Raw genomic sequence first — 27,193 nt, 5'->3', positions numbered from 1 at the left:
GTGGTTGCCACTGTCCATTGCATTAAGAGTAAAAGTTACAAATTCCAGAAGATTTGAGGCAGTAGAGCGGCCTTTAAAAAAGCCGTGTTAAAAGAGAAGAGCGAAATATTCAGATTCAATTTTTCATTGAATGCAATGGTAGCTTTAATAATACGTGGACGGGGGTTCATAAGTGCAACGTCTGCAACCATTGAGACATAGTTACTTCTTTTAAAAATCACTTGTGTGAACCACAAAGGTTGAAATAGTAATGAATGACCAGCCCACAGATTATTGTATTAAATATGATAATGCGTATGACATGTTTCAATAATCTTACTTTAACTCGCTTGTGACCTTTAAATGGGCCATTGATTACAAATAACAATATCGCAAATATGACGTGTAATTCGAATGTCCTTCTCTTTTGACATGAATGACAACAGGCACGTAAGTTAGCGGCGTCGTTTCACTAGATTTTGCTCCGAGAAGGTTTTACTAGTTTACTTACAAGCTTATCGCTTGTTACATAGCAGAAAAAATGGCACATGCGCGAAAAATTCTGTTTTATGAAGTATTCCACCTCGCTGAAGCTGTTTGCAGTAGGAATAATATCAAGAACATCAAATTCCAAACTCCCGGATCCTCTCCTCCACTCTTTGTTCCCCTCTCACTCCTACATAAATGATCCGCAGCTAATGTCATTCTCGTTTGTGACGAAATCGCAAATTACTTCATTTGTATTGCCTTATCCTTCTACCACAGGGGTGACGGCTCTCAAACCAACATAAAATAAATTCATGCCTTTAAAAACCCCTACATGCCAAATTTGGTACCATTTGTTTGATTAGTTCTCGAGTTATGAGGAAATTTGTGTTTCAATTGCATGGGAGCCCCCCCCCCCTCTTACGCCCTCCATAAAATTGCTCTTGGCCCCTCCATAAAATCCATAAAATTGGTTATTTTATCTATACAACGACATATAAATTGTTCAGTTTCGTTCTGTAGTTTAGTAGTTATTACCATTTGAAATCTTTCATTCAAACGTTACACCACTGACGAACTGACAGGACACATAGAAGAAAATCTTTTAAAAACCATCGTCCTACACATTTTGCTTGCACACTAGCACCCTCTGTTATGCATGTTGCGGAGTAGCTTGCATTTGCAGGGTTTTATGCTGTAGGGTTTTTACATTTGTATGGTTTCATAGTGAAAACTCGAAGCAACACTCGCGCGCCGCGGCGTGGCCATGTTGCGAAACATGCTTTTTTGAAAAATAAGTGGTTTTCGATTGGACGATGGAATTAATGCGAGTGTCTCGTCTGTTTGTCTGTGGTTACACTTTTATTTTCGTTTTCACAAAGTGCTACCCAGTCCCAGTATAGTAAACAAAGACGTAGTCCTACGTCAAAAATGCGAAAAATATATGTACATCCTTTTTTTTATCTTCCCTCTCTATTATCCCTATATGGCGTACTTTGTTTACGTTTCAAGATTGCTTTTTTGTTATTTTTCTTCTTCGGTTAGAATTGAACCGCCAGCCAATCTATCGATTACGTGGCTTGGAGGAGTAGGGCAACGGCTTTACCAGTTGATCTGTAAACGGTAATTGCAAGCAGGCTTGTTATTTCCTCACTCATTGTGCAAAAAGTGCAACTTTTTTTGTTCAATACAATGAGCAGAACTGCTTTCAGAAATGAGAAATAAATTCACGCAATGAGAAACAGACTAAACATAAAGAGAAAAACTGACGCGCAGAAAAACTTCTTAATGCGCTCTTTATATGTGAAACTTTCGGTTTCGCTCTCGGTCCTCTCGGTAGCTACAGCAGTAAGCGTGAAAACGAAACAACCGGTGCGCGTACAGAAACTATAGACTCAGAGGCGTCAAGGCAATCAAACGTCGTTAAATTTTGAATCTTAGCGAAGAATTACCTTTGTTTATAATGGGACTTTCCTGTAGGTGCGCGTCAAGGAGCAAGTGCATGGGAATTCCAATAACATTTTTCGCACTGTTGCCGTCGTGACATGCCTAACCATATGATGCAGTTGCGTTCACGGGCAGCCAAATTCAACTGCATATACTAAATGTAAGAATCAGGATTCAATTGCATTAGTAGATTAATATTTTTCTGATGGCAATAATCGCTATTTACAATCGTCGTTTTTTCTCAACGCACTACCCATGTTACAACTACCCGTAGTTGTCATACGTCAGCGCATCGCATCAACGTATTCAAAGTGTATTAACATTCTGTTTCTCCTCAATGAGTAGCACAGTGTGCGGTTGCTCATACAACTGCGTTCAGCAAGAAAGAGAAAAGTTAAAGTGAAACGGAGCAGAATAAATCGCGTTGAAGACTGAGCACAGTTTGAATTTTTTTCTTCTGAGGAGGAATCATCCCTGATTGCAAGTCAGCTGCCAATAGCTCTACTTAAATTACCGAAATTCTTAACTCGGATGTTTGATTTGCTTATCAAGGTGGAATGGAGGGAAAGATTTTATTTTTCACATTTGTTCCATAAGTTGCGCTTTGGGAGAATTACCTACCTTTTATTTTCTTTTTATGTGATGGCATACATGTACATATAGAAATATTTCTTGCATATTATCCGTATGCATATGCCATATAGATTCCTACGGGGTGAAGTGGCTGTCAAATTCATACATTTTCGATGTCCCACGCATAGGTACCAAAATGTTAATTTTGACAGGAACCAAAAAATTTGCTGGGAATTCCCCTTTACCGAGGACCATTTGAAAGTTGCTCTCTTCACTCCTACATCAGAAAGAGATAGCAACACACCATGCCCTTGATAAATTCGTGTTGATGTTTATTCTATCAACGATGCAGGATTTTGCGTAAGATCAAAAGAGAGGGAAGCATTTTTTCTTTTATCGCACGTACGTTCGCAAGGAGATTTCCTGCAAGTGTGAGTAGTAGGGTTCCCAAGTGGCCGGTTTTTGGCCGGCCCGACCGGTTTTTCACTTTTAAAGCCGGTGGCCGGTCAATCTGGCGTAAAGGCCGGTTTTCGGACACATGAAAACGGATTTGTACTTTTTGCCTGATTTGTAAAATTTTCTGATAAATTTATTAGCAACCCTGAGCAGTGGATCATTGAAGATAACCAGTGGCAGTGACAATACCTTTCTCTGGCGGTAACTTCAATAATCGACTCAATGTTCGTTGTGGTTGCGACTGTGATGTCCTGCCGTTCACTTTCTCTTAAATTGCAAATCCGGCTATATACTGCCACTACTCCCCGCATTTTTGAAGAAGGCAGGACTGGGGCCGGGTTTTGTAATTTTCAGACTTGGCAACCCTAGTGAGTAGTGTTCAAAATCTCTTTTGATGCCGGTAACGGCAATAAAGCTTGCTTAGAGCATCTGATCAGCTTTTCATAGTGCTTCAAGTAAATTTTAATTCAGCATTGAGAATGCCATTTTAAAGCTGCTATGCATTGACAATGCTCAATTATATCTGGCAGCATGTAACTTGCAAATATAGAGCAGCTTTCAAGCTTAATTCAGAGCTTAGCGGTTACTTGGACGTCCATTTATGGTATTTTTGTCAGAAACACATATTACAGACTAGTTGAGCCTGAATCTTACGATCCGGAAAATATAAATGTCTGTTAAGAATTCAGAAAACTGCGGCTACATTTCATTGGCCATTGTTTGCGAAGATGTTTAATCTTTATATTAGTTCTTTGAGTTCTTATATTGCATAATATAGCTCTAAGCTGTTGTACATAAGAGTCATAGCAGGAAACTGAAACAAATAGTTTTTATGGTCATATTGGATTTTATTTAACTAAATAAAAACATTATCTCCACTGTGCATATTGGCGGACAATATGGCTCTTTTGTGTGAGTAACTCTGAACCCTCTATTACAGTGGACCCCCGTTCGTTTGAACGATTCCTCATGCAAACTAACGGGGTTCGTTTTTAATTTGAACAACTAGCAACCCTAAATGTGCTGAAACTTGCATGAAGTATAGTTACTATATATAGTTCGGCGGATAGAAAATCGGGAGCCAAATAAACGTCAAAAGTGGAGCCAAAAGCTTTTCAAAATCCAAAATGCAGGAGTAATGTTAAAAAAATACACTTTATTTTCATAGAACTAGTCATTTTCAACACCCGCCAGTGATTATTTTTCGTAAAAACCTGCACATTTCACCATAATTTCAAATTTAATTTCCTAAATCAGGGATGCCAATTCGCCTGGTTTTCGATCCGCCGAACTATATATATATAGTAACTATAGCATGAAGTGGCCGCCCTGCTCTTTGTTATTGTTTTGGTGGTTTGATTTAGTCTCGTTTAGTTGGTAGTTGCAAGCAGCGAATATGTTATTCTCCGATCGGATTTTTATCATAATTGTTGAGAAACGAAATGTGAAACTGATTAAACTAGGATTGAACACACTAGATCAGTACAAACAAATCGTGTTTATGTGCATTGTCTGCGAAGACAAATGATGCCATGTTGAGAATGACATTTGAACCATTTTTAATTTGCACATCGTGCAAACCAGCGGGGTTCAAATTAAAAAGTGTTCAGATTAAAAACGGTCAAACGAACGGGGGTCCACGGTATATGCCGTAAACCGATTCATATGGTCGATGTTAAGTCAGATAGAACCACCCCATCGACATCTCTATATCGAACTGCAGTAAACGTCAGCGACATCATGTCCGGGGCTCAAAATTTGACAGCGGGCCCAAATCAGACTGCTGGCAGTTAAGTGAAACGTAGTGCTGACATGCTATCTCATTTTTGCACACACGAGATGTTGGCGGCGAAAACATGGTTGTCTGCCGATGGGGTGGATAGAACCGAGTGGCAAAATTCTAGCTTCGAGAAAAACCCATTCAGTTTCCTGCATTCGAAATCATCTTCTAACTCTGGCTGTTTGCAACATTTATGTAGTCTGATTAGAGTAAAATGTTGCTAAGAAAATTCATTATCGTTTGCTATCAATACCGTGGACCCCCGTTCGTTTGACCGTTTTTAATTTGAACCCTGTTGGTTTGCACGACGTGCAAATTAAAAATGGTTCAAACGTCATTCTCAATATGACAACATTTGCCTATGCAGACAATGCACATAAACACGATTTGTTTGTGCTGATCTACCGTGTTTAAACTGTTTCACATTGCGTTTTCCCAACGATTATGGTAGAAATCCGATCGGAGAATGAAATATTCGCTGCTTGCAACTGCCAACTGAATCAAACCACCAAAACAATAACAAAGAGCAGGGCAGCCAGTTCACACAAGTTCCAGCATATTTAGGGTTACCAGTTGTTCAAATTAAAAACTAACCCCATTAGTTTGCATGAGGAATCGTTCAAACGAACGGGGGTCCACTGTAACTCATTTTTTAAAATTTTGCGACTTGGTCCGGTCTGATTTAACCTACCCCGTAACAAAGTGACAGTTATTAACAGTTTCTCATAACACCCGCCAGTGTCAAAAATGTCGCGACGATCGTTTTTACGTGCCGTTCAAAATTGACGCACCTTCGATTTCCAAAGGAAATGTTAATTTTTGTTACGACAACGTTGGACAACGATTGTTGTTGTTGGACAACGATTTGAAAAGTGCGTGTTGATTATTTCAGCATCGTTTCATGTTTTCGGTAAAACTGTTTGAATTCTTGGTGGGTTGTTTGATTGATTTGTTTACAAGATAAAAAGCGGTATTTATTACAAGATTGTCACTCTTGTGTACGAGTTGTCTGCTGTAAAGTATTTAAATATTGCGTGTTTCATTGAAAGTTAATCGCCGCGCAATTCAAAATGAAATGGTCTTTCATGATTGCTGGATCGATTTTGTCGTTAACAGAACAAGTTAAGCAAAATTCAAGAGTAAATCCAAGCAATTGAGATCGTTGCAGTTGTACAAAAACACTCTGTTACATGACAGAACCAAATAGAGCATGTTATTATGACAGAAGAACCAATTATGCTGCTATTGTCATTACCACGGAAACGTTTTGATACTTGACATAATGTTGTCAGTTCGTAAAATACTCTATTGAAATAATAAACCAATTCAGATCTTATATGCACAAGGGATTTTTTGCCAAAACAAATGACAATAAACTCTTTCTACGATATTTACGCCGCTTTCAAACATCTGTCGTGAACCATGAACCAGCACTTTTAGGTACGTTTGATTAGTATGGGAGCTGTCACATTGTTACCGGGTTGGATTTAACACCGACCATACACTCAAAATAATCCACACGTCTTTTCCACGTGGAAAATCACGTAAATTTGTCTACAGGGATTTACGTGACTTTCAGGTGATTGTTATTGGAAAAAATAACATCTATCTGATTTTCACGTTAACGCATTAGTATGCGTGCGAACTACCTGAAAATCACGTAAATAGTACAGGAAAAGCTGGGTGGAAAATATTCACATAACTTTTCAGGTAACTTCGACGTGAAAGTTTTGAGTGTATGATATCGCGACACGCAATCGAGTTGAGCAGGCGAGTCGAGCAGTCGAATCAAGTAATCGAGTCAAACAGTTGGGTCGAGCAGTCTAGTCGAACAGTCAAGTTGAAGAGGCAAATCGAGCAGTCTAGTCGAGCAGGTAAATCAAGCTTTTCAGTCAAGCAGTTGAATCGATTGGTCGAGTCGAGCAATTAAATCGATCAGTTCAATCGAGCAGTTTAATCGAGCTGTTAAGTCGAGTAGTCTAGTCGAGCAGTCGAATCGAATGGTTTAGTCAAGCAGTCGGGTCAAGCGGTTAAGTCGAAAAGTTGAGTCGAGCAGTTGAGTCGAGTAGCCCAGATGCTCGAGCTCCAGCTAAGTCGAGTAGTCCAGTCGAGTCGTAGAGTCAAGTAGTCCAGTCGAGCAGTTAAATCGAGCTGTCGAATTAAACAGTTAAATCAAGCAGTTGAGTCGAGCAGTCGGGTTGAGTGGCTAAGTCGAGCAGTCTAGTCGAGCACTTGAGTCGAATGATTTAGTCAAGCAGTCGGGTCAAGCGGTTAAGTTGAACAGTTGTGTCGAGCAGTTCATTCGAGCAGTCGATCCGAACAGTTGAGTCGAGTAGTCGAGTTGGGCAGTTGAACCGAGCAGTCAAGTCGAGCAGTTTAATCGAGCAGTTTATTCGAGTTGTTGAAACGAGTAGTCTAGTCGAACAGTTGAGTCGAGCAGTTAAGTCGAGTAGTCCAGTCGAATTTGAATCGAGCAGTTAAGGGGCCGTGCAATAATTACGTAAGGGCTTTTTCCTCATTTTTTAACCCCCCCCCTCCCCCCTATATAAGATTTTGGCCAATCCCCCCTCCCCCCATAAAAAAATCTTAGTAAGATTTTTTGAAACATCAAAACTCAAGTTTTATTTAAAAAGTTAGACATTGAAAGAATATTGAAACAGTTAACAAAGTTTAAACAAGTTTATAAAAACCAAAGTTCAAAAAAATTAATAAAAAAAACAATATCCATTATCAGTTGTAAATCCCTTTATGGCCCACTCACGAACAGAACGTATTTCAGCATTGAGGTTGTCAATAAATGTTGGTGTGTGCTCAAAAACTCACAAGCGTTCACTTAATTCGCATTGATCCACTCTAAATCGTCTAAACACGTGCCCCCATCAAGTAGCGTACAAAGAACTTCTTTGCCTCTTCTAGATGACACGCGACATGGTCTTATGTTGGCATTGGCACTCCGTTGTGTCTAATGTACAGATCTGACACGCGGTTTCCTTTGAAGCAAAATACTGACCCTACTCTGGTCACATGCGGCATTCAAGATCTTTAGAAACAGAAGAACAATCCAGCTTTTTACGCGCTATGATCACAGAGAACAGATTAACAGGCTCGAAGGAAGTAATCGATTTTTTGTGTGTAAAATCTGTCGGTAGCGCCCTCCAGAAATAGTTTGCCAAACGCATAAAAAAATATCCATGTACCTTTATCAATATTTCTTTGTGCTGGAGTTACATAGCAGCGATGGCAGCGACATCAAGATTTAGTTTGCCACTTACTGCTCAAGGGGTGCTCTATTGAAGGATTACTCGTAGATTAAGCGGGGTACGCTGCTGAAAAGTAATGGGTAAAAAGATAGGAAAAGAAATGCTCAAGAAATCGATTTCGTTTACGATTTCTTAAGCAGTACGCACTTCATAAGAAATATTATGTCACGTTCAGATGGCGCAGTTTTACATGCAGGTGAATTAAAACGTCACTTTTCCGTACGGAATAATATCCGGCGCAATTATTACCACAAGAAAAAATGACAGGTGGTTGCTTGCATTGGAGTTGTCCAAATTTCTTCGGTAAATAGCAAGATTTTTTCTTGAGCTGTTTTCTTTTCAGCAGCGTACCCCGCTTTACATAAAAAACTTTTACACACTTTTTGTCAATTACCTGGTAGTCTGTTCTCTGTGCTATGATGGTGGCCGCTATAAATTGTGTTCGTAATATGCGAACAATCTTTTTGACAACTCTGCATACATCAAATCTGGCACTCTTCTCTTGCAACACTGCCATGCTCTTTCGTTTACGCCAAAGAAGGAGAGCAAAAATGTGCGAAATGTAAACAAAACTATTGCTCTCCTTCTTTTGCGTAAACGAAAGAAAGAGCAACACTGCTGTACAGGAGAAGAGTGCACAGTTTTGATGGATGCAGAGTTGTCAAAAAGATTGTTTGCATATTACGAACACAATTTATAGCGTTCGCCATTATAGCGCGTAAAAAGCTGGATACATCCCAAGAAACATATTTGTTGTATAGTAGCTTAGCACTAGTTCCATTGGTACAACTATACATTAGTTGAATAAGCTACTTTTAAACAAAAATGTTTCTCGTGATAGCATAAGGGATTTTGCGGCTGCCTTGCGGGATTGAGATAAGCAATTGCAACGAAATATTGCAAATTGCATCGAAAACGCGAAATGCAAGAATCTTGTAAACAGTTTGCAAGTAGAATTCCAGCAGCGATCTGTCAAATATTTATGTCAACTTGTTGCGAGTGTCAATCGCCTTAAATCGACATGAATAATTGACGACTCCCTGCAAGGATTTTACCTGCATGCTCTCTGCAAGTTTCTTGCATTTCGCGTTTTTGATGCAATTTGCAATATGTTGGAATAATCCAGCTTTCCACGAGCGATAATGGCGGCTGATGGGTACAAAATTTAGGTTATGACATTCAATGCAGGAGCGGTTACTATAGAAGCCACTACGGTTGTTTGGTGATTGGTAAACATTGTTTAGTTTTCGCAGACCAGCCGAAAAGGAATTTAGTTGAAGAGAATCGAATTTTTGTACTTTCTTGGCTATCATTTTGTGAAATAGTCTGCATTGGGTCAATGTGACAATATATCAGCAAAGAATAGTTACAAAACTGCGCTTCCGTATAACTAAATTCCTTTTCGGCTGGTCTGCGAAAACTAAACAATGTTTACATTTTTCCACTCAACCAGCAAACAACCGTGGTGGTTTCCATAGGCGAATTCGAGCAAAACTAAGAGCAACCGTTCGCTACCGGGTTGTGATTATTGGAACTACAAAAAAAGTGCAATTCCCAAAATGCTTGCTGGCACCTATATGGAACTCGACTTTAAATGTAATATTTTATTGAATTACCAAAAGTGGGAATGATGAAAATGGATAATAGAGGTAAGAAAAAGCATTACCTTTCATTTGATATATATTGTTCCTGCTTCGGGAGATTATTAGAGCTTCGCAAGTGTATTTATGGTTACGAACTGATAGGTTATATGTTTGGTTCTTGGCGCAGATGATGCTAATCAAGAAAATAAATCCGTTAGCACTTAAAAACACATTGGAAAACGCTGAAGACTGAAAATAATTGGTGATTCTCTATCCAGGATATGTAAACTTTACAGCTGACTCGCCTATAGGCGTTTTTGACAAGCTATCGCCCGCTTGGAGGCGCTGCATAAAAAAAGTGATGAAAAGTAAAATCGCTGTCAAGCTCCATACATTTTTGAAAAAAGCTGAAATAAAATGCAATTGATTAACCCTTTCAATTGTCAGGAATTTAGATAGCGAAATATTGGAAGAAATTTGTTTATCTACGTTAAGGTAAGTGAAAATATTCGAATTAATTAACTTTATGGCAGAAAAATGTTAATGTTTAATTTTGTACCGCATGAAACAAAAGTACATAGAGTCAGCTGTAAAGTTTACATATCCTGGATAGAGAATCACCAATTATTTTCAGTCTTCAGTGTTTTCCAATGTGTTTTCAAATGCTAACGGATTTATTTTCGTGATAAGCATCATCTGCGCCAAGAACCAAACATATAACCACAGAGAACAGACATCCATTCAGGAACAAATTTTTGGGGAATTCTTGGATAAAATTTCAAATTAAAATCACCTAATATGCTAGCGTCACCACCACTATAGTTTCCCAACTAAATATTTCTTTCGATTTGCACACTGACAACCTTTGGCTCCTCTGGCGCTAGTATATATGGACTAAAAGCGTTATGCTAGCGCCAAAAGCTAGCTGTTGTGAGTTTAGTGTAGAATTTTATGCGCCTTCAGCGACATCATCACTACAGTTTCCCAACTAATTTGACATAAGTTTTATCCAAGTGGGGACCTTTCGCTTGGATGTCTGTTCTCTGTGATATAACCTATCAGTTCGTAAACATAAATACACTTGCGAAGCTCTAATAATCTCCCGAAACAGAAACAATATATATCAAATGAAAGGTAATGCTTTTTCTTACCTTTCCATTTTAATCATTCCCACTGTTGTTAATTCAATAAAATATTACATTTAAAGTCGAGTTCCATATAGGTGCCAGCAAGCATTTTGGGAATTGCACTTTTTTTGTAGTTCCAATAATCACAACCAGGTAGCGAACGGTAGCTCTTAGTTTTGCTCGAATTCGCCTATAGTAACCGCAGTAACCGCTCCTGCATTGAATGTCAAAACCGAGATGTGCTTTCAGAAAGTTGTACCCATCAGCCACCCTTATCGCTCGTGGAAAGCTGGATAGCATAAACCGATGACATCAGATGGCTCAAGAACAAGTAGCCCAACCACAGAGAACAGACATCCAAGCGAAAGGTCCCCACATGGATAAAACTTATGTCAAATTAGTTGGGAAACTATAGTGATGGTGTCGCTAAAGGCGCATACAATTCTACACTAAACTCACAACAGCTAGCTTCTGGCGCTAGCTTATAGTCCATATATACTAGCGCTAGAGGAGCCAAAGGTTGTCAGTGTGCAAATCAAAAGAATCATTTAGTTGGGAAACTATAGTGGTGGTGTCACTAGCATATTAGGTGATTTTATTTTGAAATTTTATCCAAGAATTCGCGAAAAATTTGTTCCTGAATGGATGTCTGTTCTCTGTGGCCCAACTGTTGTTTCCCTGAGTGGGCAAGGCTAAAATACTCAGCAGGTTGCTATGCCTTTCCTTGCAGTATGAAGGATTTCGACACTTCAAAACTTATCTATTTGAAATTTTTAGTAACAAGTAATATGGGTTGCTATTGAAAATGTGAATTTTTCATAATTTTTTCGAGTGTGAAAATCTTACGTAAGAAATGATTAAACCCCCCTCCCCCCAAATAAGATTTTGTAAGATTTCGCGGAACACCCCCTCCCTCCATTATGCCTTACGTAATTAGTGTACGGCCCCTATGTACGCGTGGGTGAAAATCTGCCAAAATGTTTCGATCTCTTGCGCTCTTTAAGGAATTCCTATTCCGCTTCACCCCTGCGGTAAACTTTTAGAGGTGGCAGCAGCTTACGTACGTCAACGCGAATAAAAACTTAGATTGAATTCGCTATGTGCGCGAAACGGTGCTGCCGCCTTCCCAAGTTTGTTCTATTTGTGAAGTCTGTGCACAGGTTTGTTAAAGAGTGAAAAGGATAGACAAAACTTTGCACCAAATTTCACAAACTTTCCATATGGCAGTTCCATGAGAGTACAAGAGATCGATTTGTGCTTACATAGCGAATAGTTCGTCTAGAGTTATGCTATCTCATTATAGGAAACGGACAGCGACTGGCCTAAGTTAGTAAGGATAAATCCGTTACTTGAATGGAGCTGTGCAGAAGTATGGGAATACATAAAAAATAATAATGTACCTTACTGTAGTTTATATGACCAAGGGTGGGTAAATGTATACATGTACATTATTGGCCACTAAAATTCCATTTTATTTTTCAAAACAGGTACACATCGATCGGTGACAGAACCAATACTGTGCCAAATCCGTATTTGAAGTACACAAACTCATCTGGAGAAGTAACGTATCTACCAGCTTATCAGTTACAAGATGCAGACAAATATGAACGTGCAGGAAGAATATGAGTTTTGAATTTAGAGTAAAATATAGTTTCGCTGTTCGTTAAAACTGATCTATCCAGGGGGGATCTATTGCTGTCAAATTACATACATGTGTGCGTTACCGCAGATGGTGTTTGGTCCATGACGTTTGTACTGTCATGGACCAAACGACGTGTGATTGATTTCAAGCCCGGGGAATCGCAACTCTATTTTTGTCTGCTGCAGTTGACAGAAACTCAAACCCAAACACGCAGCGCAATTATCGTTTGTATTGTTTTGATCCCGATAATGCATTTATCTGATTTTTAGCGTAAATAAAACAAACTAAGAAACTTTTCGGAAGCTACATATGCAGGCAAGAGCAGCAAATCGGTGAGAAAAAAAGTAGCAAGAGCGGCATTGAAAATTATGGTCACCTGCCTGCCCCTTCACATGTGAGTTTCACAATTCCTTACCGATAGATCCCCCTGGATCTATCGTCTTCTGGATACATCATGAATTTTCTTGAGAGAGAGAGAGAGAGGTATTGCGCACTTAAAACTCAACAGTTTTTTATCGGCCTTGCCAGCGTTGCTGATTTTGTTCAGGGTTTTGCGTATTTTTGCTTTTGTGAACACTCACGCGTTAACAGTTCGGCACAAGATTTCCTGTAAGTGCGAGCAGCCTACGAAATCTATTTCAACGCTGGCAAGGCCAATCCACAGAGAACAGACATCCATTCAGGAACAAATTTTTCGCGAATTCCTGGATAAAATTTCAAATTAAAATCACCTAATATGCTAGTGACACCACCACTATAGTTTCCCAACTAAATGATTCTTTTGATTTGCACACTGACAACCTTTGGCTCCTCTGGCGCTAGTATATATGGACTATAAGCCTTATGCTAGCGCCAGAAGCTAGCTGTTGTGAGTTTAGTGTAGAATTTATGCGCCTTTGCGACACCATCACTATAGTTTCCCAACTAATTTGACATAAGTTTTATCCAAGTGGGGACCTTTCGCTTGGATGTCTGTTCTCTGTGGCCAATCCACCTTTTCGCGTGCTTAATGGCGGCTAGTGGGCACCCCACTTGGATAAAACTTATGTCAAATTAGTTGGGAAACTATAGTGATGGTGTCGCTATAGGCGCATAAAATTCTACACTAAACTCACAACAGCTAGCTTCTGGCGCTAGCATAACGCTTACAGTACATATATACTAGCGCCAGAGGAGCCAAAAGTTGTCAGTGTGGAAATCAAAAGTATCATTTAGTTGGGGAACTATAGTGGTGGTGTCGCTAGCATATTAGGTGATTTTAATTTGAAATATTATCCAAGAATTCCCGAAAAATTTGTTCCTGAATGGATGTCTGTTCTCTGTGGTATAATCTCGGTACAATTGACCCCGCAGAACAGTATAAAAAAAAAACGCCAGCCGAAACTGGCATCGTATAATCAATCAGATTGGTATGTTCTGCTACTCCGACGTGAATCAGCAGTAGGGCGAACGGCTGACCAAAAATTTCTGTGCGTTTCTAACCAAACACGGTCGCATCTCGATGGCGGGTGTTGCATCCGAAAACTGACTTTTTGCAACTTTTGACTTTTTGATACACTATCACATGAACGTGAAGGTAAACAAAAAGTTTTCCGTGACATTTCAAGACATACTATGGTTTCTTTTTATAATTCGTGTTGTCTAGGCATCGCTTGACACAACCATGCACAACTATAGTTTGTCTATATAAGGTTGCCCAAATGTTTATTTTTTGTTCAAAATTTTACAAAATTAACAAAAAAGGTTTTTAACGGCAATAGCCTAAAAATATAAAATTGAATATCAAAACATGTGTTCCTAACCCTAACCTCATCGATTCAAGCTAAAAACGACATAGGCCTTTAAGACCCAATTGCGCCGGATATTAATCCGTGCGGAAAAGTGACGTTTCAATTCACTTGCATGTAAAACTGCGCCATCTGAAAGTGGAATAACATTTCTTGTGAGGTGCATACTGGTCAAGAAATCGCAAACGGAAAATCTTTTCTTTAGCATTTCTTGGCCTATCTTTTTGCCCATTTTTTTTCAGGTCGATACTAGGCTTAAAACAGCAACTTTGCCATAAATCGGCAAATGCATGGAATATTTTTTTGTTGCGCCAGTTTTTTTGGCGGCAACATGACAGCGAGAAATGTCAAACGTTTTTCTCGTTCGTCACTTCGTCAGTCAGCGCATTTCAATATTTTTGTTTGGCATTTCGCTAGCGATTTCGTTTTCGTCGTGTGAAGGTGCGTAAGAGATTTGCAAGTATATTTATTAAGTTTTTTGTACTTATTATAATAGACTTTTTTCAGAATATCTGAAAACCAGCACCGTGTGAATCTGATCCATTTCCATTACCGTGCGAATCTGATCTTTCCTGTCTGCGGGAGGCCGCTCACAATATGGTTGTCTTAATACCGCCCGAAATTGTGATCAACTATAAGATTTCACACCCACCCTAATATATACCTGTTTCGGTACGCATTCGAATCGGGCGCAACGCAGCACGAACTGTACTCGACGGTGGCTCAACCGTTGATTGAAGCGCTGATCCGTATGAAGAATGGGCTGCTCTTCACCTATGGAGTAACAGGCAATGGGAAAACGTATACCATGACCGGGGATATTCAGTACCGCGGCATAATGCCGCGCTGTTTCGATACCCTGTTTCGTACCATCTCGGATAATCGGGCGAAAAAGTTCGTTTTCAAGCCGGTCCGGTTAAACGGGTTTGTCATCTTGTCGGAAACGGATGCCATGCGGCAGGCCGAGCTGCACTCGCGAATGAATCGAATGAAGCGAGAGGACACCGATCCGGAGCTGGCGTCGAAGACATCGGTCGCACCGTCCGAGGTTAGCGGCTAAGCGATAATAATTATTCCGTTATTATTACATGCGTTGAGGTGTATAACAGTTGCGTGTACCATCTACTCGAGGAAATGATTTCCGAAGCGAGGCTGTGGAATCTATTTGGTAGGAGTTTTATGATATTTTATTGGACGATGCAAAGTAAAATGGTTCGAGAGGTTGGCAGCCCCAACATGTTTGTGCACGATGTTACGGAGCTCGAGGTCGAAATGATAGAAGAAGCACTAGATGTGTTCGTCGTAGGTCAGAAAAGAAAGCGTCGGTCACACGATTTTGAATGTCGAGTTCAGTCCATTGCATTCGGTATTTACTATTCGGTTAATCATACTGTTTATTTATTATTTTGTTCAAAGTTTTGCTTTTCCCTGTTTTATAATAATAATTTTTGCTATTTTCGAAAAAGTGGTTTTAGTTTTTTCCGAATATCGGCAGTAAATAATACTGATCATTCAGCAAAATTAACTGACAAAATCGGCAAACTTAATTTAAAAATACAACGGATCTCGGAAAAAAGCTACCGAGTGTGTCGGCATGTTTTACCAGATCTCGTCAAAAAAGCTAAAGTTTGCCAGATCTCGTTGAAAAACTGCCGAATTATTCAGCATATTTTGCCGAAGTTCTCAGTATATTTTGACAATTCGATATCGTAAACGTAACTTTTGCCGAGAAGGTTACCGAGAGCTCAGCTGTTGAATTCTCGGCATTTTTTTGCCGATTTCGGCGAAAAAAATTAAGTGTGTAGTATATATGGACTAAAAGTGTTATGCTAGCGCCAGAAGCTAGCTGTTGTGAGTTTAGTGTAGAATTTTGGCGCCTTCAGCGACATCATCACTATAGTTTCCCAACTAATTTGACATATGTTTTATCCAAGTGGGGACCTTTCGCTTGGATGTCTGTTCTCTGTGATACAATTGTACAGGTACAACCACAGAGAACAGACATCCATTCAGGAACAAATTTTTCGGGAATTCTTGGATAAAATTTCAAATTAAAATCACCTAATATGCTAGCGTCATCACCACTATAGTTTCCCAACTAAATAATTCTTTTGATTTGCACACTGACAACCTCTGGCTCCTCTGGCGCTAGTATATATAGACTAAAAGCGTTATGCTAGCGCCAGAAGCTAGCTGTTGTGAGTTTAGTGTAGAATTTTAGGCGCCTTCAGCGACATCATCACTATAGTTTCCCAACTAATTTGACATAAGTTTTATCCAAGTGGGGACCTTTCACATGGATGTCTGTTCTCTGTGGTACAACGCTGGTACAATTGTATGTCCACAGAGAACAGTCATCCAAGTGAAACAGGACAGGTTGTTATAAAAATATTTTATTGAGGCTTAAAACAACAATCATTTTGTTTGAAACAAACTGGAGCTTTTTCGCTCCGTGTTAGAACCAGCCAGTATACTGAAAATAACAGCTAGAATAGTTAATTTATAGCTAAAAGGCTTTGTTCAACTGCTTTCTAATTAGTTTCAGTAGTCTTAAAATCAATAAACCTTTAAGTAGGCACTAGAACCAAAAGTACCAAGACCAATGAGTGGGACATGTACAATGTATGTAGTTTGACAGCCACACCACCCCGCTGAAAATAATCCACACATCCTTTCCACGTGAAAAATCACGTTAATTGCTCTACAGGGAGTCACGTGACTTTTAGTTGAACTTTATTGGAAAATACAATAACATCTATCTAATTTCCACGTAAATGCATGCAGGCTTCAGTTTGGGCTTTTTGCTCAGTAGATGCTCATTTGACTACTGCGCCTCAACGATACAGAATTCGAACAAGTAGTGTGAAAGACAATTGTAGAGTCAATTATTATCTACAATATTGCTGAAGAAAGTATAATTTAATCTTTTGTATTTACGGTGCTATGGGGCTGCTACTCCGCTCGTAGCAAAAAGAGCGCTCATTTGGCTACCAACGGGGTAGCAGCCCATAGTGCCGTAGGAGCAAAGGATAAAACCAGTGTTGGGCACCGCTAATTCGCTAACCGATGCAATTTGCTCGATAATCGTGGAAATTTCGCTAATCACTAATCGCAAACTGCAAGTATTAAATTTAAAATAAACGCGGCCCTTCATTTGGAAGTATGGACCAGTAACAATTCGACTAGTCTGAGTATAAATTATAGTGTAACTAGCGTTTCTCGATTGGTCAGTTAGCGAATTACACGGTGACAATTTTTTTTTAATATACTTCGCAAGTGACCTAGTGTAGTGTATACGTTGTTAGTCGCACCTAGTGTCGTGACCGTCTCTCGCAAACCGTACGCTGAAGAACAAAACCAACCGATCGTCTATACGGTCCGTCCATAAATTGAAAATCTAACCCTTCAGAGCAATTTAATTTACCCAGTTCTCTTTGTTTTGTGGTTTCTCTTCCCATCGAGAATTCTCTCACACCCACATTCAATACAACTTCGGCAGATCGAACAGTATTGATACCGAAACAAAGCAATGCAACCTGTTTCTCTTTCTCTCTTGTTACCCCGAACGAAACCCAAGTAACCAAAAGTTCGGATAACGGTGTCTAACGAGGGTTAAGCAGCTTTATGTATATTCATCTATAACTTGTTAAGCAGCTTCACTTTTAAGTAATTAACCGAACTTTCAAGTTATCTTGAGTTCGCTGAATAGAACGCTAAGCAGCTTCGAAATAAACTGTCAAAAATTAAGAAAAAGCTAATATTTAGCAGCACTTCTATGTTCTATTTTTATACTTCTACCTAACTTCTATATTCGTTGCATTCGCCTGCTGTTGGGTTTGAACCCGGGCGTTCCGCGTTGTAACCCTATCCCGATCCATTGCGTCATATTTGCCGTATACAAGCGATGTGAACTTTGCTAAAGAGATATTCTTGAGTATAAGTATGTTTTAGAACTTTCAGCAGCTTTGTGCAGCGTGAGTTAATTATAGAACATTAAAGTTCGGAGTCAGGCAATCAAGTAATAGTGAGATATTTACCTACACCCGAGCCTACAGCATATGTTATTGATATGCGCATAGTTGAAAAATAATGAAAAGCATTGCATTCTAATTTATTCTATTTACTGATAAAACATGTGCGATGATTAAATTTATTTGAGTGATGGAGTGAAATGAAAATGTTTACTGGTTTGATCACCGAAAATGTAAACATAAATATAATAACAATCATTTCGTGGCCAGAAGCATACAAGCAGAACTTGTTAGCAACTAAGGTTACTTCAAAATTTCATGTAGCATCCTAATAGCTTTGAAGCAAGGTTGGTTCGAATCGGATCAAAACTCACTCACTCTCCATTCATTTGCCGATTCAATTCGCTATGTGCGCGAAACGGTGCTGCCACCTTCCCAAGTTTGTTCTATTTGTGAAGTCTGTGCACAGGTTTGTTAAAGAGTGAAAAGGATAGACAAAACTTTGCACCAAATCTTCACAAACTTTCCATATGGCAGTTCCATGAGAGTACAAGAGATCGATTTGTGCTTACATAGCGAATACATGCAGATCACGGCACGCTTGTATCTTCTTGCGAAAAGAGAACCAAAGACGCAAAAGAATGAGGCGAAAAAACAACACGTGAACCTCTATCGCCGATAAACCTTTGTGTGTGTATCGCTGCTTGCGTGTGTCATATTTGATTCTCTCCGAGTGAACGGATCGGCGATAATTATCGTTTCCCGATACGAGTGAGTGATGAGTCTTGAACTTCCGATCGAATCACTTGGCGATAATGCATTACAGCGATCGGAAGAAAATTTTATCGCAAGCAGCAAACACAGGAAACAATCCACGAGCGGCGGGTACCTACGCATAATTTTGAATTGAAATTGGCAAATAGAAGCCGTATACCACTAGCACAGCTGTGTAAACACTAAGATGACCGTTATTACATAAAAATGAGCTTGATAATTTTGACGTAGGACTACGTCTTTTAACAGAATAGACTTCATTTTAAAATATTTTACTAGATTTGAAATTGCTATCTTAACGTCCGATTTGCCTTTGCAGGTGGATTTGTATCGAACCGCGTTGGCGGATGCAAAAGAAGAATTGACAATTGAATTTTGAATATTTCTAGTGTGGTTTAAGATCACGTATGATGTGATTCGGTTCAGGTCGTAAAGTAGTCATTCCCTCGACGGCAACTTAACCCGGCTCAAAATTTCTCATAACTTCCAGAGTTTTCATTTCTCCATTTCCAAATTTAGCATGCTTCTTCGAGAAAGATGAACAAATATTTTAAAGTAAAAAAAATCGAGAAAAAAAAGTTCCAACTTTGAAAAAATTGTATTGTCAATTGCAAGTAAAATTGTACCATCCAAAGTGCGATATCGCTCCTAAAAGTGCTATTTTGCATTAAATCGTTTCGGTCTCTTCGGCGCACTTACATTGCTTGGAATATAACGAAAAAGTGCGCCGAAGATACCGAAACGATTTAATGCAAAATAGCACTTTTATGAGCGATATCGCACTTTGGATGGTACAATTTTCCTTGCAATCAGCAATAATTGTTTATAAAAATGCACTATTTAACTACTGAAAAACAATCGAGAGGAGGTATGGTATACCAATTTTGAAAGCTTGTGGAATAGTGAACACATCTGGTAGAAAGTCATTTTTTGATATTACAAACTATGTTTACAATCAGTATTTAAAAAATAGTGATTTTTTCGGATTACAATACTTTAAAAAATCATATCTTGCGAATTCCAACAGTAACATCGAAATACAACGTATTTAAGAACGTAAAAAAAATATCCCGAAATTTTGACTGTAAATTTCCCGTGGAATGACCCATATACATATTACATACATATACATTTAACATATATGTTAAAGAATAATATTTCTTCTGACAACTTACTTTTACTTGCACTTACCCACATTAGTAACAACTTACTCAGCAATTTCATGAGAAAAAGAACTATCAAAATTTGTAGGTGCTTCTATTTTGTTCAAATTTTATAAGCTTATTCAATTTTCAAAATTTTTATGTAAACCAACGCACAATGCAACGTTAACTAATAGATGAATTATGTTCCGACGACGTGTCGATTTCTATCTCAAATAGCAAGTAAGACCGTATAACAAAGGTTCCTTTCACCACTAGGTGGATTAAATCAGGTTTTTCTAATTGAATTTGGCAACAAATGCAGGTCCCCTATGTTGCCAAAATCGAAACCGTGCCTAATCGAGACCCTTTTTGGATATGAAAATATTGACTGTAGATGCGTTAGAAATTGACTAAATATTATTAATCAACGATTGCAAGTCCGCCAAGAGTTATCCGTCCGGTGCAAGTAAGTTTTTGGCAACCTGCAGTAAGACGTAGTCCTGCGGCAATAAAAATAATACTGTTCGTAACATTCATTTTTTCGTCATTTAAGGCTTGTATGCGGAAACTGACTGTTATTTAAGCATATTTTTTGAAGTGAAATATTTTATGTTGCCAAAAACGGATTATTTTGTTACTAAAATGCCAAATGTGAAATCCCACTGTATAATGGCCCTAAATTCACAAAGGTGGTGATATGGATAACCAGAATGACAATGTATCAACACAACTGAGTACGCAAAACGGTTTTATAAACGTGAAGTGCCATTCAAATCTTTGCTTTCCACGCGCTGCCTCGTTCTTAAATTGCAAAACTTGCTGCAACATTTCTTTAATTCAGCCATAATATTTTTTGTAAACATTTTATTAAACAGCAAGTTGCTACCTTGTATTTATATTAAAACAATATCAGACATCACCATATCCTCCATTCGCCAACACAATTGCAACAAAAATATCCATAACCGAAAAATCTTACATTTTTTACCAATCGAGAAAAGAACGATAATCATCCAATGATCGCAATCCTTTCTCATCTGCGAAAATTATCGCCTGGCGATCCTTTTCCGTGATATTTACACACAGAGCGAATCACGAGAGAGTGAATCGCATTCCCCATGGCGCGTACACGTTCAGGATACAATATTGCTGTTGCAGTTGAAAACCGTAATAATCGACTCGCGACATTCGCTTTTATTCTTGTTCTGTGTGTCGCAACTACGTCGCACGTGGTGCGCTGTGATCGCACATTGATGCGCTATACAGCGCACCACGTGCGACGTAGTTGCGACACACAGAACAAGAATGAAACCGAATGTCGCGAGTCGATTATTACAGTTTTCGACTGCAACAGCAATACAGAGAGAACTAAACTCACAGGATTGCCGATTGTGCTCACACACGGAGCAGTATCGTACGATGAATATAGCAATACACTGATAGACGATGTCGTTTCATATACCGAGAAAAAGTTGAATGCCACTCGCAGTTTTCTCGCGGATCACCAACATTGCTTTGAAGTATCTATGAAGTACTTACAGCACTTCTTAAAGCATTTAGTTCTACGTACACTTGATATACACTACTAATCAGCAAAGAGGGTCTACGGAACTAAAAATGAACTAATTGTGAACTTTTGAGTTCGCTTGTCAAGTAATATTCGAACTTTTGGTTACTTGGGAAGCCAACACACACATACATATTGAGGGGCATGCTTTCCAAAGCAGATCTAATATATAGTTACTATATATTGCGGTTATTTACATAAATTTTCATCCTGTTGCGGCGGTAACCCGCCATAGCAAGCTGTCAAAATAATTCTGTATTGAGCGAAGCTGACGAATTTTCGTTAATTGAATATCGATATTTTTCACATATCGATACATATACTCAGCTGAGAGCATAATCAGCAAAAATGCTCGCATCACGTGATGATCTGCATTTTGCATTTGTTTTATAACACTCCGTTTGACTTGTTTTATAACGTGTTAACATTTACAAAGCTGTTATATGCATGCCGCAATTAACTATTTCGAAAAAAAACTATCGAGATTTCGTCCACGAATATCGGTACCAGTTGTATCGATACATTATCGCCCAATGCTGACCTCGCCAAATATTGAAGGATGTGCTTTTGTCTAGAGCTGCCATACAAATAAATTAATTTCTATTGTTTAGATATTTGCAACCCCATTCCGTACTTCTTAAATCTTGTTACTATATTTACACATATTTTTATACTTATGATATTCAATGAATTTATATAATACATATTTTTGAATGTAAGATGCTAAAAGACATTTTTTTTATGTAGTTTTAGTTGCTAAAGCATCAGTAACAATTGCACATATAAACCAAAAAATATTTGGCCACCTTTCCTTGTTCTCGTTGCGGTGATTGACGATGCGGGTTACCGCCGCAACAGGATGAAAATTTATGTAAATAACCGCAATATATACTACTCAAAACAGAGTGCCGGTACTTTATACTTTTCAGTTACACTGAAATAAATCACATTTAAATTTTTAATCTAAGTATCTGGCATATTGAGATTGCCGCGTATACGTAGGTACACGCGATTTGTTGCTGCTGCTGTTGGTTTTTCCATGGCGTTTTTCAAACTGGGGGAAAACAAACCACCAACACAACCGCAAATTAGCAAGCTCTATTCTCTACACCTATAGTACATCATGAAAACACATGACATCATCCTAACACCCCCAAAATTTCAAGTTATTGCAAAAAAACGTTTTTTGGCTAGGTGTACACATACTATCATGAATAACTCAATCATTTTCCAAGCAATTTTAATACATTTTTGGAAAACTTAGAGGACAAGCTTTCAGGATATATACACATTCACGATGGTTCTATAAAAGTTAGACGAGATTTTTTCAATTAAATATGAAATTGAACTAAAAAAAGAAAATTTTTCTCACTTTAGGGGTTCTGAAAGCATTGGCGGAACTAGCGCTCATTTCTAAGGGGGGCTATAGCCCCCGGCATTTTTTCGACCATTTTATTTCCTTGACATATTAAAATTAAATGTACATTGATGCATGGGAACTTTAAGTTGTGATGCATATAAAAATTACTCTTAAGTTTTTATTATGTAAAGTTATCTAACTATAGTTTTTTCTTAAATTTAAAAATTCAGCTTAATTTTTCTAGGGGGGGCTAAATGTCTCCTTTGCAAATGACCCACATTCCTCAGCTCAACATCACTTGTTTTATATTCAATCCTGAGACTTTGGTCAAAATTTAAGCCAAATCGGTCAGCATTTGCAAATTTGAGACCATTTTTAAGAGTTGTAGAATAGGGAGTCTGCTTTGAGCTGTCGTCGCGATCGGATCCGGATGTGTTCGTCGTGGAACAGCTCGTCTAATAGAACAGCTATTGTCGTCACGTAGTTGTATTGTCAATTGCAAGGAAAATTGTACCATCCAAAGTGCGATATCGCTCATAAAGCGCTATTTTGCATTAAATCGTTTCGGTTTCTTCGGCGCACTTATTGCTTGGAATATAACAAAAAAATGCGCCGAAGATACCGAAACGATTTAATGGAAAATAGCACTCATAGGAGCGATATCGCACTTTGGGTGGTACAATTTTCATTGCAATCAGCAATATTTACCGTTATAACCATTGTCTGTACGCGCAGATTGTGTAATGTGCTATTGTATGTGCGTTATGCCGGCTTTCTATCACTCTGTTCGGTTTCGACTTGCTCGGTCCGGTTTCAAGCTGCTTTGGTGTGTGCTAGAGTGACTATATACAATATAGTCACTCTTAAACATATATTCATTCATACCTATACACCCATGCACACTCATACATGCATACACATGTATACATGTACGTGTGTGTATATTTTTCAGTGCTGTGCTGTCCATAATCGCATAACAGTCACAAATTCTATGGCTCATAGAAAATGTCTCGATTACGCAAATAAAGACATCACATCATTTTTGAACACTCGTTCGTTCTAACTAGCGATAATTTTAAATTTCATGAGTAAGTCAAAATCTCATGAATCGTGGGTAGGATTCGGTTTCAGTTTCCTAGAGAAATTTCTGTGCATACCAGTGTTTCATCTAGGGAACTGAGTAAGCCCTCCCGGTGCTTCGGCCTAAACAGATTGAATTTAAAATCAAATCCGTTCAATTTCGCTCCATTCCGCTTTACGAGACACATGCTACACATAAAGCTAAATAATGCAATACTATACTACATACTACACATATATCTAACTTAAACTATATTACATTCTACATGCGGAATTAAGTTTAGGAGTGTGCCGAAGTGCCCGACAAACCACCTACCCATGGGAGGGACGTAAAAAATACAGGAAATGGAATACAGGAATAAATGTTGGATGGAAAATATTCGCATAGATTTTTCCGTAAATGCGATTTGCTCGCTATATTTAAACAAAAATTGTTGCATATTCGTCTCCAACACTATTTTCGAATCGCATTATTTGATAAGAATGCCAGATGTCCTTTAGTACATTTGTTAGCGTAATGACCCTTGGTACCACATTTGAAACACCTACAATTAGTAAAGTGTAATTGTCAATCTAGTAATAAAGTTGACCGACATTTTTCTTACGTTATTTCCTCTAACGGTCGAGGTGGAGGTTTTTGTGGCAGCGAAATTGTTTCGTCAGAAACTATATTGGGACCTTCAATGTTGGAGCGATGTTTAAAGTAACCGAGCGTTCTGTAGCGAGCTTCTTCCATGCGAAGCGTTGCTTCTCGTTGCTAAAATATAAAGGTACTTGAAAATGTAATCGAAAATTATTAATATATTTCTTACCTCTTGGGGCATTTTTGGACAATAGCAAGCTTTATGGCCAAGCTCACCACAATAATGGCATGTAGGGGGACGCTTAGGTAATTGATCTTTTGATTCAGGTGGTGGAGGTAATTCGAACCTTGGATGCATAAACTTGCATGAAGATCCATCAGGGCAAAAACCAGCTAAATAGAAATTACACAATACTCTTCTTACATGACGATGGCGACAGTTAGGTCCATGTCGGCAAAAGCCTCGATCGTACCAAGGACAATCCTTAATTTTGCTTTCAGGGTCAATATGCAGAAAAGGACATTCCTTATTGTGACATGCATTGAACCTCGAATAAAAGTAGCATTCGGGCATTTTAGTCATATCGTACTCGTGAAGAAATTCACATTGATCTCCTTTTTTACAAAGTCCACGAAGCCAATGTTTACAAACAATTGTTCGATCCCCCCGAATGTGCCGAAACGGGCAACCGGCGCCTTTTTCACACTCAGGTCCATCAGTAGTATTAAAAAACAAACATACGGCCGCTGTTGATTCTGTAAAAATATGTTAATAAGGAAAGATGCTTACTATTCAAAAACATACATACTATCCATGCCAGGAAAAGGAAGAGGCAATGCGCCAAATTGCTCATTAAGATCCTTTTCTATCTTAAAGACCACATTTTCAACATTTGATATGATGTAGTCCATTTTGATGGACAATTCAAAAAATATCACAAAGTTTATGTCTGCACTACAAGCGGTTAACTTTACTTTTTTGTTTTTTGTTTTGCTTGGCGAGGGCGACACGGACAAAATTATGTCTGCTGAAAACTATCTGTCAATGTCACTCCAATCCAGGGATGCCAGGTGATTTTTTGAAAAGTCTTCACTAGAAATACTCAGAGGTAAGAGATACGCGGAAGCAGCCATCTTGGGAGCCAATCGAGCAGCGAGAATTGTCAAAAGGGAGCCAATAAGGTTTTGCAAGGTGACGTCACGAATGAACCGGAATGAACGCAATTTACCCATTTGACATCCACTCGTGGTTTGTTTACTATTTGTTAGGCGAACGCGATATGCATAAATTGGAGTTAAACGTTTTAAAAGCGTATTATCCAGCAGTGTCGCCCTCCAAACTACTCGGAATGGCAGTTTTTGTGCTTTTCTGACTTGCCGTTAAGGCCTTAAGCAATATTCAGTTTCAACTTGTTAACCCATGTTCCAAGTCCATGTAAACAAACCATTGATAGACGTCAAAGAAGTGAGGTTATGCTCGCCCGTGCAAAACCTTATCGAACACGCATACTGTTTGCTTAAATGTTTGATTAATAAGTATTGAAATAGTTATGAGATCTACTTAAGCTATTGTCACGCACCTTGAATATTATACTCGGACACAGTGTGTATAAAGTTTTGCAATGCATTTTACACTGATTAAGTTTAAAGATATATCGCTCTATTGTCCAAAATTGATGTAAAAAAGCTGAAGCGGATCATATAGATCATTTTGCGATGACGTCATTTTTCCGTCAAATGACACCACTTGGTGGTTTGTTTACATATTTTTTGTCACATCCAGCAGTTTCGATTTGAAATTTCGTGAAGGATTACTGCATAAGTTTTTGTAAAATGCATGTACGGCACTTTATCTTAAATAAAAACTATAAATTTTTATCATTATCTGCCGGACAAAGATAGAAAACTCAATTCAAAATTTAACACCATGTAAACAAACCACCAAGTGCTGTCAAAAAAGTGTGGTTAGGAGCTCCCGTGTAATGATCTATTGAAAACAATCAAGTCACACTGCTACAGCATATTGCTCCGCAGCAAATGCTGGCAGTTTTTGTACACTGATGCCAAATCGTTGGCTTTAGTTTCCGCGTATCTCTTACTGTGAGTATTTCTATAGTCTTCACATGTCTTCAAGCGACAACATTTCACTTTTTTGCAAGCCCATGGCAGACAACCATGTTCTCGCCGCCAACATCTCGTGTGTGCGAAAATGAGATAGCAATTCAGCACTGCGTTTCACTCAACTGCCAGCAGTCTGATTTGGGCCCGCTGTCAAATTTTGAGCCCCGGACATGCTGTCGCTGACGTTTACTGCAGCTCGATATAGAGATGTCGATGGGGTGCTTTTTTGTAACAAAAATCTAGATAGAATTATTGCACTTTGCATTGAAAGTTGGATTTTGAGCACACTTGTTCAGTCACACATTTTGTAGGTGAGAAAAGTTGCCGAAATTTCGTGGTAAAAACCCATGAATCTTGGTTGATTCCTATTTCAATTCTAATGCTCACGTAGAGTTGTTATCGACGCTACGAATTATATAAAAATAGTTTCTAAATACATAATTCCGCGCATAATTCATAATTTGAACAAATAT

At 38.6% G+C, this 27,193-nt stretch overlaps 2 protein-coding genes across 3 annotated transcripts in view; one reads left to right on the top strand and one right to left on the bottom strand.

The window, feature by feature from the left end:
• The window catches only part of LOC128741563 (FAD synthase-like), a 53,972-nt gene extending 41,367 nt beyond the window's left edge, over positions 1-12,605 (top strand). Inside the window, exons 3-4 of one of the 2 annotated variants that reach the window (XM_053837478.1) lie at positions 11,994-12,115; positions 12,178-12,605. In XM_053837478.1, coding sequence (XP_053693453.1) covers positions 11,994-12,115; positions 12,178-12,316 — 261 coding nt within the window. In that variant the 3' untranslated portion in view covers positions 12,317-12,605. The remainder of the gene's footprint in view (positions 1-11,993; positions 12,116-12,177) is intronic. The other variant, XM_053837479.1, reaches the window with a different exon arrangement.
• An 11,811-nt stretch (positions 12,606-24,416) lies between these two features.
• On the bottom strand, positions 24,417-25,570 carry LOC128741562 (cleavage and polyadenylation specificity factor subunit 4). Its single transcript, XM_053837477.1, has 4 exons — positions 25,409-25,570; positions 24,829-25,355; positions 24,622-24,773; positions 24,417-24,561 (listed from the first exon to the last, which is right to left on the bottom strand). The coding sequence occupies exons 1-4, from the start codon at positions 25,509-25,511 to the stop codon at positions 24,471-24,473; spliced, it is 873 nt and encodes a 290-aa protein (XP_053693452.1). The 5' UTR covers positions 25,512-25,570; the 3' UTR covers positions 24,417-24,470.
• Between the last annotated feature and the right edge of the window lie 1,623 nt (positions 25,571-27,193).

Source organism: Sabethes cyaneus, chromosome 3, assembly GCF_943734655.1.
Source record: "Sabethes cyaneus chromosome 3, idSabCyanKW18_F2, whole genome shotgun sequence".
NCBI lineage: Eukaryota > Metazoa > Arthropoda > Insecta > Diptera > Culicidae > Sabethes > Sabethes cyaneus.
This window is presented reverse-complemented; position numbering and strand designations above follow the sequence as displayed.

Coding starts and splice junctions, on each gene's coding strand:
- LOC128741562 (XM_053837477.1), bottom strand. CDS start 25,511: ATGGACTACATCATATCAAATGTTGAAAATGTGGTCTTTAAGATAGAA. Junction 25,356..25,408: donor TCCTTTTCCTGGCATGGATA/GTATGTATGTTT, acceptor ATATTTTTACAG/AATCAACAGCGGCCGTATGT. Junction 24,774..24,828: donor GTCCAAAAATGCCCCAAGAG/GTAAGAAATATA, acceptor TTTATATTTTAG/CAACGAGAAGCAACGCTTCG.